Source organism: Paramisgurnus dabryanus, chromosome 5, assembly GCF_030506205.2.
Source record: "Paramisgurnus dabryanus chromosome 5, PD_genome_1.1, whole genome shotgun sequence".
Taxonomy (NCBI): domain Eukaryota; kingdom Metazoa; phylum Chordata; class Actinopteri; order Cypriniformes; family Cobitidae; genus Paramisgurnus; species Paramisgurnus dabryanus.
The window spans coordinates 13,393,962-13,409,531 of record NC_133341.1 but is presented as its reverse complement, the minus strand read 5'-3'; the positions used below and the strand labels follow the sequence as shown (position 1 = coordinate 13,409,531).

At 35.4% G+C, this 15,570-nt stretch overlaps 2 protein-coding genes across 3 annotated transcripts in view; one reads left to right on the top strand and one right to left on the bottom strand.

The window, feature by feature from the left end:
• The window catches only part of znhit1 (zinc finger, HIT-type containing 1), a 299,763-nt gene that overhangs the window by 212,658 nt on the left and 71,535 nt on the right, over nt 1-15,570 (bottom strand). The window lies entirely within an intron of this gene.
• On the top strand, nt 1,243-9,554 carry LOC135748576 (uncharacterized). Its single transcript, XM_073814843.1, has 6 exons — nt 1,243-1,262; nt 4,591-4,690; nt 4,979-5,176; nt 5,699-5,889; nt 6,394-6,436; nt 8,277-9,554. Exons 2-6 carry the CDS (start codon nt 4,612-4,614, stop codon nt 9,131-9,133), a joined length of 1,368 nt encoding a protein of 455 aa, XP_073670944.1. The 5' UTR covers nt 1,243-1,262; nt 4,591-4,611; the 3' UTR covers nt 9,134-9,554.

The following is a 15,570-nucleotide window of genomic DNA, read 5'->3' as shown; positions in this document are numbered from 1 at the left end:
CAGGAAGACAGGGGATTGAGGAAGAAATACAGCATAAAGTGTTAAGACTGACTTTGTTCAGGGTTCAATCTTACTCCGCTGGATCAGAAGTACAACATGTGCTTTGTCACTGCTACCAAATAAACTTCTTCAACAAGATTTCTAAGATATTTTTTTCTTAAAGGCCAATCACAACGTACTGGTTAGCTGGCCAATCAGAGGACATTACACTTTTCAGAATGATGAGCTTTGTACATAATCAATGCATTTCCGTGAGGCAGTGCACAAAGAAGCAATAATAATGATATGTGTAAAATAATGTGTTTTTTGAACCATAAACCATGCAAACACATTGTATTACATCAAATACACAAAGTAATGTTGTTTTTAGTAATGTAACAGGTGCTCTTTAAATAAAATGTCCATACATTTCCATTTTACTTTATATATAAATACATTGTGCCTGTTGATTGTCCCTTCGTTGCAAAATTCTGACAACTATCTAGTGTGAAACATTTTCTGTCACTGTTGTTTGTGTTTTCCCTCACCCACCCCACCTACATCAGTTTAGATAATTTTCTTTTTGACAATGTGGGTCCTTGTTCTCCAAGCAGGACCTGACTGTTCACACAAGAATCTGTTATTGAACCATTGTACTGTGTTGTAAAAAAAATCTGAATGACAACATTCTTTTATTTCAATATTTTATATAAGTGTTAAGATCATAAATGTCGACAATTTTACAAGATCTTGGGAGCAATGATCACAGTGAATTTCTGTCACAGAGCTCAAAGCCCTTCTAAGGTTTTTTCAGTATTTGTAGAGCTCAACTCTCTATGAAGAACATTTCACTTTCTCTTTTGCAAAAGGTTTGGCAACAAAAACAAACAATTAAAATAATTGAATCTTGATTGTAAATGTAGGTCTTGAATGCATTAAAAGTTGTTTATAAAATGCATAAATGTTAGAATGTAGAATAATAGGCCAGCTGCCATCTGTTGTGTGAACATAATCAAAGATATGCATTTCATTTGTATATGTTTAGATTTTTTCCAACTATTAGTTCAAATTGCAAAACCAACAAAAACATTAAACTTTTACTTAAAAAAGTAATATGGTCTTAAATCAACAACGAACAGTTTAGTAGGGTAGGTGTCTTTTCTGAGGTAGTTTATTAATTTCAGTTATAAATTAACGTTTAACATGTTTCAGAGCTGTAATGGAGAATGATACGTCAAAGTAAAAACAAAAGTGAAAGTGATTTTCAGTGCGCAGCAGTGCGGGTGAGTAGCAGCTGATGTTTTCTATTCCATCTAAATACAGTAGATTTGTGTGAGAAAAAATATATAAAAATTATTTGTCATATAATCTAAATATATGCCTTTGTAGTAACATTTAAATGACTAGTTAAATCAGATAATTGTAAAATTTAAATAATAAGAACATTGTTCAAATATGACTGCATGTCGAGTGTTATTTAGCCTATTTATGTATTTATTGGCGTATGAACCTACGCGCTTGTCGCTTAGTTTTAATGCAAGTCATATTTACGTGAACATACTACACGGGTTTCCTGTTTACAAACATTAGTGTGCGCGCGCATCCTTGAGGCAGCTCCTCGAGGTGAGCTGTTCCGCTACTGCAACAACCTTAAGTAATGAAGCGTTCTTTATTCTTTGTATATAAATAAAACTTGGTTTTAGTTGGATCTGTTTTTTTGTCTTTATTTTTGCAGTGTTACACCTTTCAATCACGCAATGACGTAATGACGTGCACTTGCTAGCCTGTTCCATTTAACGTGTTCTCCGAATGCTTAAAAGGAGCCTCGCCTAGCCTCTGAAGGAAGTGACTTTTAAGGACTAGTCCTGCCAAGGAAGTGTCCTTGACATTGAGAAACGGCTTTGGTATTGAGAAACGGCTAAGGTCTCTTCTTGCTGCCTCTCGGTTGCGTGCGCAAGCAGTGATGACGTCGCTGAGAGACCATTTCAAAAGATGTAAACACTACTGGTCCAGAAACACTACTCAGTTTGTGACTGTTTTTTATTATTTATTATATAATCTTTAAGATGTTTGTTTAACTTTTTGATTCAGTTCTATACACTGTCGGAAATAAAGGTACAAAACTGTACCTTTTCTGTCACTGGGGCTGTACCCTAAGTTTCTGTTTGGTACTTATATGAATAAAAACTGAATAGATTTTTGGGTAGATTACCATACCTTGAGGACCTACATTGTTAGAAAAAAGTCAAAATATGTACAGTGGGGCAGCACCCTTTAAGAAGGTAATTGTATGGACCATTAGGTACAGATATGTAAATATTTAGTACCAATATACCTTTGAAATACTAATATGTATTTTTGAGGTACTAATAAGCTCTCTTTGGTCCCAGTATGTACTTCTGAGGTACTAAAATGAAATCCTTCGGTGCAAAGCTGTACTTTTTGAAAGGGTACAGCCCCAGTGACAGAAAAGGTACAGTTTTGTACCTTTATTTCTGAGAGTGTATGTTCTGTTGGTTGTATTACATCTCAACGTATATCTAGTGTTAAAAAACTGAAACATGAAGTGCTTCTGGACAAGTGTTGTTTACATTTTTGCGCAATATAGACAACTGTAGTACAGCGGCATCTAGTGGCCATTTATTTAATAGAATCAAGACGTACAGTACGTGGTGGAACAACAACAACCACGACAATGTAACTCTTCTCATTCTCTGTTGTTATTCTTGCAGTGTCATGTAAGGAATAATTGACGACGGGCCATAGAATTATAAGAAAATAATGCACACCCAAGGTGGACCGGAGTAAATTATTCCTCTTATTCCACGGTTACCACAAATATTGCTCTGGTACCCATTTTTAAGACATTTGACAAGTTAGGTGTGCGGTTATCACAAATTAATGCATACCCACGGAACATTTCTCAGCCAATCAGAATACAGCATTCAACAGACCCGTGGTATAAGGGTTAATAATCAACTTGGATATTCCCGTAATCCATACAGTGCTTTCAGTTAAATTGTAATATGTTATGGGATAATAATATTCATGTTATATAGTATACTACACTTATAGTGAAAACTATTATATATACTATTTTTATGGGATTTTCCTTAATGCTTAACTATGTCATTGTTCTAAAATAAGTAGGCATATGTGCCTATGCTACAGTACTTTCATTATATTGTAACGGTGCCACCCCGAACGTATAATATAAAGAATAAGAAAATGGAACTTATTTAGTTCGGGCGCCAGACTTGGAAAAATTGCCAAGTCAAAAAAAATTATTTAGTTCCCGGATAACATCAGACAGTGCCACCGAAACACAATGAAGTATTCATTAAATTTATGACAAAGAAAAAATTCATTCACAGAGTTATATTAAAGAAAACTCATGAAAGAGCAAACAATGAATAAACCCATACGAATCATAGACATTTTATACTTTCAAACAATGATTCATTTAAATCCAAAGGCATCAGCAACCGTGTTGCCCTGCAATTGTTCCTTTACAAAAAAAATTCAAAACACCTTCAAAAGAAATTTGAGTTAGAAAAACAAAAACAAAAAACAAAAGAGTTGTCCACCAGTTCACCTTATGAGCAAATGAAACAAAGTTGCTCTCGAACTCATTTTAAGACAGTTTTTAGTTTATAAATGCTCAAAGTTCAATGTCCACAAAAAAAAGAAACAAAGTCAAGATTCTCTTCAGCGGAACTCGCTCTTAAAAGAGAATGCATGTGTAGCGTGAACTTGAGCGTGTATGTGTGTGTCTGTGTGTGTGTGTGTGTGTGTGACAAAGTACTTGCGGCAAACGAAACCGTCCGGAACAGTCCTGCAGCAGCCGATATAGCGAATCTCCTCGGCAATTCAGCAACCAGTCATAGAGTTGCCTGCACATTCCACATTCGGCAAGGATAGCAAAACATAAATCCGTCACCCCTTTGACCACTTTCTCTCGCACACATTAAGGAAGCTCCGGAAGGAGCCACGAGACCTCGGTTACAGAGTGGCGAGCCCAGGATTCACGCTGACGTTGTCGCTCTCTTGACGCCTCATCACGGACTTGAACTTGACTTCAAATTAAAAGTCCAGGCCGGGAACCTGACCAATGAGTCTTGTTTTACACTAATCATGATGTCAGACCTAGAACTTCCGTTTTTATTCTGTCAAACTTCGTTTTTCGCAACTTCCGCCATTTCGTGGCAAGTATATAAAAAAGGTATACATTTTATATACATTTTTAAAAAATGTATACAGCTTGGGTTTTTTATATCGCCACAATATACTTGAATAAATCTAAATAAATTATCCATTTGGACAGGGATAGGAAACCATATTCTTTAATGCATACTGTATATGCTCTTATTCAATTGCAATACTAATTTCTGTATGTTTTACATAATACCGTGTTATACAAAACACTTTACACATAAAATGACAAATGTAAACAGACTGATCAGCTATTAGACTTTAAAAAAAAATCAATATGTAAAAAAAACACCATTATGGGTATGTTTTGTTTAGGGGAGCTCGTACTAAAATGCCTAAGAACTATAAATTTTTTTACCAGACTTAAGATGATGTTTTAAAATGTATGATCAATTTCAGAAACTGATCCAAGTGAAGGCCATGGAACAGGTCCAGTCAAGCATGAGCACTCAAGTCCAGAATCCAGGAGAGCATACTGATCAATCTTTAAAGATTGCTGGTAAATCAATAAAAATAACAGAGCTGTTACACTCTAAAACATTGTGCTAAATATTACTAAAAGTGTTTACTAGCTTGTAATTTTAGGGTTTCCAATTTTAGTGCTATAGCACCTATGTAAAACCATACGTGGTGCTACAGTATAGCACGACTATAGCACCACTTGTGGTTCTGCCTAGCACCATATGGTTAGAACCCAAAGTGGTTCCCCTATAATTACAAGTTAGTGCTATTTACCAAAAAGCATGGACCCTTTAAACATTAATCTATATTTTTCTTTCTATTGAAGGATATAAATACTACATACCCAAACCTGAAAAGACATATAAATGTTATGAAGATATTATTGGAAAATTCCCAAAAATACCGGGTCTAAAGAAAGTGAAGTCTGTGGAGGAGTGTGATTTTCTAGTGGTTTTCTGCATGATTGTATCAAGAGCAGGAACTGACATTGAAGCTGCACTGAAGGAGCTAAATAAACTTTCAGGTAATGTACTGATGGTAAATAAACATTTATAGGGGATACTGGAGGAGTATTTAAAATGGTTGCCAAACAATTGTCCAAAGTAACTTTCCTAACACTGAATCTATGTGAGATTCTTTCTTTTGTGTGACTGTGGAATATCTTTGAATTGCCATGAATTTAAATCCACTTCAAATTTAACTTCCTGTAGGGCGGAGTCAATTCAATTCAAATTCCAATTCATGAATTGAATGGAGGCCAATTCTGAAATTCTGAATTGTGCACAAGCCTGGTGTGGCTTTGTGGACTTTAAGCATTTAAAATTTAACAAAGCTTAACAAACCAGAAACTAATAATATTAGAAACAAATAAGATTTTGAATCTCTAAAAATCACAACACACACTTGTGTGTATGTGGGTTTGAATGACTATCAAAATTTTAGAAAAAATAAACACTCTCTCCTATTTGGTATAACCTACATTTTAATGATGTGATATCTAATAATAAGTATATTTCATATTAATTTAACTTCTACATTTAAACAGATTCTAAAACGGCAATTTTTATGGTGCTGCATCACACATTTGACCGAGAGAAAACTGTACCAGACAGCAGCAGGAGTGTAAACAGGAAAAATACGCTCACAGTGGATCTTCTGTTTTATGAGGATGAATTACTCCTGGAGTGCATGAAAAATACTGAAGCTTTGGAGAGGATTGAGGAATTGCTACTTCAGGTATGATATGTTGTTCAGAACAAATGTTGTATACATGTTAAATTCAAGATGCAGGATATAGTCTATTAATGTTCATAGCTTATTCAGTGGTATTTTTACAAGATGCTGTATGTAATAAATGAAAAAGTTGTGAAGCAAAAGTAAAATTACAAAGAGTAACAAACCAGAAACAACAACACAACATATAAACACAAACAAACATATAACAGCACAGTTTCCTTTATTATTTTTTTATTATTTTTATTATTATTATTATTGATTCATGTAAAAAAGTCAAGTCCAGCCAGAAATTAATTTTAAAAATATTTATAAATTATTTTGTTTTAATTTGAAGCAGGGTGGCTGGTTGTCCTTCTTTTACAATTTCTTTTTAAACATGTTGCCAGTGTGCGGTCCCCATGTGGTATTTAAACTCATCTTAGTTTATTGATCCAGACAATACATGACTCATCTTAACTTAATTTTCTTATAATAATAATAAAACTTACTACTCTTTATTAATAGGATCCAGATCCAGAAGAAATAGATTTTCTACTGGTGGACAAAGGTAAACTGAAATATTCTGCATTAAGAGTAACATGTTATGTGTTGTATACGAGTATAATGTTATGGCTGATCGGTGTATATATATATATATATATATATATATATATATATATATATATATATATATATATATATATATATATATATATATATATATATACAATGGTCATGGAAAACATTGGGGGATAAATACACAGGCTGCGTCCGAAAACTTTAAATTGCTGGCAGTGTCCCAAGGCAGGAAGGCATCCAGGCATGTCTGAATCCAATGTTAGGTTTACTTTCTGACTCCTGAGATACCTCCATCTTCCTGTCCCACAGTTCTATGCGTGTGTGCGCATGGAGAATGTGATTGGTCAAGCCTGGCCGAGTTCGAAAAAATTAAATGGTGGCCAAGAAAGCAGCTGAAGCACAAATTTAGTTTAAACAGATGTATATTTTCACTTTTTACACCTTTTAATTGCATTTCTGGCTATGAAGTGTGGCCAAAAGCGTTTTTCTGAGCTGCCTTTTTACCTCCAAAGTCATTGCCTCATGAGGCAACAAGGCAAGTCAGCTGCCTCGGACACAGCCACAGTCAATACACAGGAAATCGCCTGGATACAATCAGGGTGGTGGAAACGTCTCGGTTCCGTATGTATATACTATTGTGAAGACATACCGTGCACCTCATAAGCTAATGAAATAGCCTCTATTATCAATTTACGTATGGATTGTTTAGAGCAGTGGTTTTCAAACTGGGGGCCGCGAGATGGTGCCAGGGGGGCCCCAGTTTTATGACATTTTATGAAATACATTAATTTATCATGAATTCTCTGTAATTAAACCTAAAAAATATAAGGCTACTAACCAGAAGCACCACTTTTTTGTATAATTTAATGTTTTTTTATTAAAATGTTGAGTTTTAGAACAGTTTTTTGTCACAAATTTTCTTTTGGGGGCCGCGAAGGAATGCACCATACACAAGGGGGGCCACACGCTGAAAAAGTTTGGGAACCACTGGTTTAGAGGATTGATGTTCTCTTTTAGCAGAGCCAAAAAAACAAAACAAAAAACAGTAACTTGATCTGATTTTCTCCACGAAGAAGACCTATTAATATATTGCTGCAAAGCCCTAACTGGACAAAGCAGGTGAAGTATTTCATGGTCCGCCGACCCATGAGGAGGAAGAGAAGGATGGAAGGCCTGAACTAAGGTCCTAGCTGGACAAGTAGGAACCTTAGGAACATAACCTGTTCTTGGGTGAAGAATAGCTTTAATATTTCCCGTAGAAAACTCCAGACAAGATGGGGAAACAGAAACCACCTGTAAATCGTCTACCCTCCTCAGAGAGTAATGGCAAGCAAAAACGTCAGCTTAAGGGATACATGTTTATCTGAAGCTGACTGTAAAGGTTCGAAGGGAGCTAATTAAAGCCCCTCCAAAACTACTTCACATGAGCGCATGCTGCTGGTGTATTTTCATAGTGTCATTTCATGACGCAACATTGAAGTTCCCTCAAGAGGCAACACGACGGCACTACAAAGACCAAGAACAAGAACTAAATGGCAGATATGACTATTTTAAAATAAAAGACCTAACAAAAACAAATCAGCCAGAACCCTTACATACATAATTATTGAATATATTGAATATTTAAAAAAAGAAACATTTTAAAAATATAGAAGTGTCTTTGTGTGCCAAGAAGTTTTGAGGCACCCAAGTGGTGCCTGGCACCTGGTTGGTACTGATCAATGACAGTATTCATGCACATTGTGGTATATGTGACTTAACTTCATAATGAGGTATGTGTATAATGTGTATAAGCGTTGACTTGATACCCTTTTTATCCCTTCTTTCAGAAGCAATTATTGCATCAGAACTTCTGATTGTCCTGCTGGGCATGTCTGGATCTGGGAAAAGTGCAGCAAGAAGCATGATATTTGGGCGAGATGAAAGAAGCCAGACTGGTGTCTCTACAGCCACTCAGAAGATAACAAAAGAGAGAGGAATATTAGATAGAGACCAGGTGTCTGTGTTAGATACTCCTGACTGGTTCAGCTCAGGGCTCTCAATGGAGCAAATTAAGCCAAACATACAACTTATTAGTATGTGTTCCTCTGGACCTTATGCTTTCCTTCTAGTCATACCAATAAAAAATGAGTTTACTGAAGAGGAAAGAGAGATGGTGAAGAAAATGGAGATGATTTTTGAAGAGATATCCTGGGAGAGGGTAATGATCCTTTTCATTATCACTGATGAACAAGAAAATCAAAACATAGATCAGAGCAGCTTTCTCCAGCACCCGAGCTACCAGGAGCTGGTGAAAAAATGTGGTAAAAGATTTCATTTGTTCAGTTTTAGTCAGATAGGGAATAGAGATCAGGTACCAGAGCTGCTGGAGAAGATAAAGAAGATGGTTGGAGGAAATGTCAGTGATGTCTGTAAGGAGGACAAGAACCAGACCACTTCTAAAACGAATGAAGCTAATGAACCTAAAGATGAAAGGGAGATAAATTACATTAAAGTACAACTGCCTAAATCTCAGCGCACAGTTTGGACCTCAGAATGTCCAAAAATAGAAAACCCTGAAGTGCTTAGTAATCTGAAACAGAGGTTGCCAGAGAATTCAGAAACTTGTGACAGTGATGAGTATGAATTTCTTCAGACTCCTAAAAAATCTGAAGAAAATCACTGCTTGCTTAAATTATTAAATTAGCATGTGTGTTCACATTACGGGCTGTATACAGATATATTTAAAAGCTATTAACTGCAGAATCAACCGAATATATAAACAACTGAATAACAATATTGTATATTATTAGGTATTTTAACTGTGTTGACCTCTGATCAATTGTGTCATTTTTTAATAGTTTGTTTAGATAAGGTGTTTTCACTATGTTTTCACTGAGTCAAAGCTTTTTGTTAGTTAAACTATTGTTAAAATTTTGTTAGTACAATTTTGGGTGTTTTAAGATAATATAAAATGCATTAAAAGAGGAAACATGATGGAATAAAGTTATTAAAGAAATCTCAACCAAGGTTTGCCATAAGTGATGTTCCTGTGGAATTTCTTAGAGAATGTATTTATCAATATACTGTATTGAACCATCTGTTTACATTTTCCCAAATCCCTGAGGATGTCCAGACATCAAAAAAATTTCAGTCTATACTTATGATTTCTATTTTAGATAAGAGAAACATGTGTTTTATGTATGTGATGAAATTTACAGAAGTTTTTGGTAGACTGTGTAGGAATTCTGTGAATTAAAATGCACAAACCAAAAGCAATAATACCCAACAAATGAAGAAGGGACAGCTCTTTGAGAACAAAAAAAATATTTCGTTTATTTTAATTTTCATGTACACATTTACTGTATTAGGAAGAAACAACTGATGTGACATTTCTCGATTATACTGTAGGTGTGACAGAAAAGCAGCATGGATGTCCTTTAAATTCGTTCATACTGTACAATGAAGCAATAAAATGTTTTGTTAAACTACTGTAGTGACAAAACCAAGTCCAGACAAAAGTAAATATAAATATATTACATTTTTTTGTTGACTGAGACATTCAAAATTGATTCATGCAGCTTGTGTGCTATTTGTTTTCAGGAACAGACTAACGTGTTAATGTTAACGTTCACTGAAAATGCTCCCCTCTGTTAAAAACTCTTATTTACATTTACACATTCAATTACAGGTATAATTTATGAGGATAATAAGAATAAGGCAAGTTTCAATTACTCTAAAATATACTTGAAAATAACTTGCAGAAGCTACATTTTATTGCTAAAATTACTGCTGCATTGTTGTAAAGTCTAAAAACACTTTTGGTTTCACATGATGAAGTAAAAGTAAAAGTGACACAGATGACACATCAAATGTTCATAGAATAGCAGCGTGTACGGTAAGTTACATCAGATGATATCCTCTATCGTTTAAATTTATTTACTTCAGCAGAAAATTTGTATATCCATTCATAGTGTGTATACTATACAGTATATGCTTGTTTACGAGATTTTTTACGAGATGTTTATGCACAATGTCCCTATTAGCTGCTTGTATAAAACACGTTTTTGTTATTATGCATATGGATCCATATTTTGTATATTTTTTTATCCTACACGTCGATATTATAAATCCGAAGGCATATACGTGATGCTGCACGTTAGCCGCACTTTTATGTAAGCTACAATAGTAGAGATCTTTTCACAATCGACATTCCAATGATCTTTTATATAAAAAATACTTTAGTGTCTTAAAGTCCTTCAGTGAATGAGCTAAAGGCAACTGATAAAAATAATAAACATGGGTAATTGTACATTGTTTACATAGCCTGTTGTCATTATAAAGACAATTGTATATATTTTTATTATAATTTGGCGAAATCTAATGGACATTTTTTTTATCTAAATGTGACCCTGCCTGTGAAAACACAGCTAAAGTATTTTTTGTGATTTACTCTTTTAAGATAAATTATAATAATGTAAAGATCATTCAGTGAAAATCTCGATACCTTGCTTTAATACTGAGTAAAGCCACATCAAAGACTGCAATCATAATGAAACTAATGGTTAAACTTTGATGGCCCTTATCTCATAATTAGATTATGAGACTTTAGCCTGGATTTCACCGGCAGGGTCATAAATGTTTACTAATATGCCTAAAATACATCCTAAGTGCTTCTCAATATATATATATATATATATATATATATATATATATTCAATTCAAATTACGAACCACACACATGACGGGCTACATACATGCTGTTACAAGCTTTGCATCGTGTGCCCTCAAAAAAGAAGTCACCTGCCCCCACTGGTTGTTGTTATGCAACCATGGTGTATAATAAAAATCTAGCAGTTGGGTTGAAACAACCCAGCAGTGGGTCAATTTTAACCCAGCAGTGTGTTCTGTCTAATATTTACCCATTGGGTCAAAAATAACCCTGTCATTTTAGAGTGTAGGTCAGTAAATTTCAGCTCATTTTATTTGGATTCTAATATATGTTTTCTTCTCCCCTCAAAAACTATTTTATACAATTATGTTGCAGCGACTCGAGGAACTGTCAAGGCGAAGCAGTCTGTTCAGGAAACTTTCCGATTTCTACAGTACAATGGCTCTTTTTCTTCTAGTTAGAAGAGTAATGGTAAGAAACTCTGACTACAGGTTATTAAACAAAAATTTACTGAATAGAAGTGGTAAGATTTAGCTCTGACAGGAAGATTTACAGGTGTGTTAACAGGGGCGATTCCAGGATTTTATAAATGGGGGGGCACAGGGGGGACCAAGAATCAGTCAGGGGGGCCAATCAAAAAATTAAAAAAAAAAAAAATACTGGTTTAGAAAATATTAAGCATGGTTCCCAAAATCTTGTGCAATGCCACATGTTCTAATATAGATGGTGTTAATTGTTTGTATTTTGCATGGATTAAACAACAGTTCTGTTCCTAGTTCACTTTAAATAAATTGTCATAATTTACTCATCCTAGAGTTATTTCAAACCTGTATGAGTTTTTCTTTGGCTGAACACAAAATAAAATATTTTGAAGAATCTTAGTAGCCAGAAACTTGATGAACCCCATTGACGGCATGTTATTTTGTTCCTACATATGAAGTCAATGGGATCCATTAACTGATTTTGGTTACCAACATTCTTAACTCTTTTCTTTTTTGAGTTCAGCAGAAGAAAGAAACTCATACAGGTTTGAAACAAGTTAAGGTATATGACCATTTAAATTAAGTGAACTGTTCCTTTAAGTAGGCTATCTACATTGCGTGTAGCTGGTATTAGTTAACATTCTGACATATCAGGATTTTGGGAAAATATTAGCCTACTTAAAAATTTGTTTTTCTACTCTGTCTGATCTGACTTTCATTGTTTATTAGCCTATATTGTATTTTAACACAACTGATTTTTACATATTATCTGTTCTGTTGTCAGACAACAAGAAAGAGTTTAAGCTAGTGACTAAGCACGGCCCAATAACACCTCGTGTTTAATCCAACCAGCTGTTACTTTATACTGCTAAAATCCTAATTTAAATGCGACATTGTCTGATACAATTTACATTGAAGAGCTGATACGAGGTGATTTCGGATTACCTGTGTGTCTCATGCAGGGTTGCTCTTCTCATCTGATTGTGTTTATGAGCGCTTTTAATTTTAAATGCGAGTGATAGTTTTATTGTAGATCGCGTATAGCGCAGACAATTCAGCGCAAATTCAAAAATATTAGAGAATACTGTTAAGCGTGCGCGCGCATACCGCACCATAGGGAGGGAGAGAGAGAGCTCGTGCAGAGAGAACTGGTGTGTGTGTGTGGGAAAACACTAACCTTTCGTTAAGTCATAATACTCGATCAACCGTCTTCTCTGTCAGTAACATCTGTTAACTGTTAACTTTTACGTGAAAAGACAACGGAGGAACCCAGGTGGAAAACACCGCCAACTTTTAACTCCTTCACTCAGTTTTAGAGAGGCACTGTCGAGGTTCCGCACGCAGCAGTGAGAAAGCGTGCACGCGCGAGAGAGAGAGGCGCTGCTGAGCGCTTGCAAAAGCACATGAAGCCGTTTTAAATAGTAAAATAAAATGTAAAAGGTAATCATGGAAAATCTATTTGATTTGTGCCAGTGTTGCGTCTGTGGCGGGGCGCCCTCCTTCTTCTCGTTTGCACGAGTCTCAAATCAAACAGTGATTGACAACTGGTCCAATTGTGCGGTGGGTGTCGTGGTGTCTCTTTCCTCCTGTTTTAAAAACGCGCAACTACTGTGCTCGCTTCGTCTTCGCGTTCGCGCGACTCTCAAATCAAACAGTGATTGACAACTGGTCCAATGGTGTGGTGGGTGTCTGACAACTGGTCCAATGGTGTGGTGGGTGTCATGGTGTCTCTTTCCTCCTGTTTTAAAAACGCGCAACTACTGTGCTCGCTTCGTCTTCGCGTTCGCGCGAGTCTCAAAGCAAACAGTGATTGACAGCTCTCTGGTCCAATGGTGCGGTGGGCATTTTCAGGTTGACAGTAAATCTAGGTGGCCCAATGAGATTGGAGGGGGGGCACCAGGGGGGGCCAATCATATTCCAAGGGGGGGCGGTGCCACCCCATGCCCCCCCCTCTAGACACGCCCCTGTGTGTTAAGTCATCCTAAGTCATTCATGAACCCTTACATCTAATCAAAAATGCAGACCCTGCTTTTGAGGTCCTTCTACCCACAGTCCAGATATGTAAACACCAATAGATGTTGTTAATTATATTAGTATGCTGGTGAATTACAAATAACTCTATAGATGTTTCATATACAATATCTATTTGTCTACAGAATTCTGTATGTTATTATTTACACTGGTTGGCTGCCCTGCTCGACATGGTAAAAGGTAAGTATATGCGGCATATAGAACTGTATTTATTTTAATAAGTTTTAGGTTTTTATTTCAAGTGAAAGTGATGAAGGTGTTTATAATAAAAAAGTATTTAAATTTGTTAGTAAAAAGAAGTCAAGGCGAACAGCTTAAACCATTTTAGTCTCCATCTCAGTTATTAATACAAGGATGTTTTTGTGACCCTGCCTGTGAAATCCCAGCTAACGTCTTTTTCTACATAAAATCATTTTACATGTAAAGAACATTCTGTAAAAACAAATATGTGGCAATTGATACCTTTAATATTGACTAAGACCATTTCAAAGATTGAAATCTTAGCGAAATGAATGGTTGAACTTTGATGTTGTTATCTTAAAATTGGGTTTTGACCTCAGCCTTGTTTTCCACAGGTAGAGTCACATTTATTATTTTATGCAATTACTTAAGAGTAAGTGCGTATGTTGGTTGTCTTGAAAGTCACATTAAACTGTCAACACTTCTCAAACACATTCATCTGTTTTGGATTTTACAGAAGTCCAATTATTTTTCATATTCCAAACAACCACCGCCAAACTGAAAACTAATATACTTTGTTTGTTTTTTCACCTTTAAGGAAACAAGTACTACATAATTCACAATGGGAAGTCTTTCAATGCACAAAATGGGATTTTAAAGTCTTTCCATAAATGTTTACCAAGTCTGACAGAGGTGAATAAAGTGGATGAGTGCGATGTGATTCTGGTTTTCTGCCCTATTGTTTCACGGGCAGGAACTGACATTGATGCTGCACTGTATCAACTTAATGCCCGTTCAGGTAACTTTAAGATTACAATAACAAAATTATTGTAAGTAGAAACTCTAAGTACCATAACATTACCACATTTCTGACCACCTCATCTTTAAACAGGATCCAAACAAGCCATTTTTATGGTGCTCCATCACACATTTGACCGAGAGAAAGTTTTACCAGACAGCAGCAGTTTTATACCAAGGAGAAACACACTCACTGTAAACTTTCTGTTCCACGAAGACATGGGGTTACATCAATGTTATATGAATAATGAGGCACAGGCCAAAATTATTCGGCATTTCAAAAATCAGGTACAGTATTGTCTAACCTCTTTAACTAACTAACTTTATTGAAATCTGTGTAAGGTCTAATTATTTAAGCATTATAGCTAAGAATTTTAAAGAAATGTACAACCCTTCCTCTGCAGGAATGAATAGTAATATTAATGCTTGTAACTTAAACATACATGAACAGTTTAAACTATTAAACATCAGCCATTACTTCCCGTTCTGTCCTTTCTCCATTTATCTAATCACATTTTTCTCCAAATCTAATTACAGTATTTAATACAATATTAATATCGCAGTTGCATCTCCAACTCTGAATCTCTGTTGTTGTAATACCCATGTTTATATATTAATCACAGATAAACTTTATCTATAACACAAAAAACAGAATGAGGAGCAGAATGAAACATAACAGGGACAAGAAAAGACCACAACGAATATACAGAGTAGTGATGATGAGATGATGATAATCCCTGACAGGTGATGATGATTGGTAATGATCATAGATATGTATAAAGGCTAGATGTGTTACAGTGGAGTCTCTAACGTCATCACCTGGCGGCCATCTTACCACAGGGCGCTCGCTCACTCGTAACTTGAGTTAAATGGTGCATGTACTTTTAAATGACCATAACTTGCAAAATTTTCTACCAATTTTCAAACGGTTTTGTTTCTTAAAAAAGTTATTAACGTGGCTGTAATTCTGGATGCTTTAAC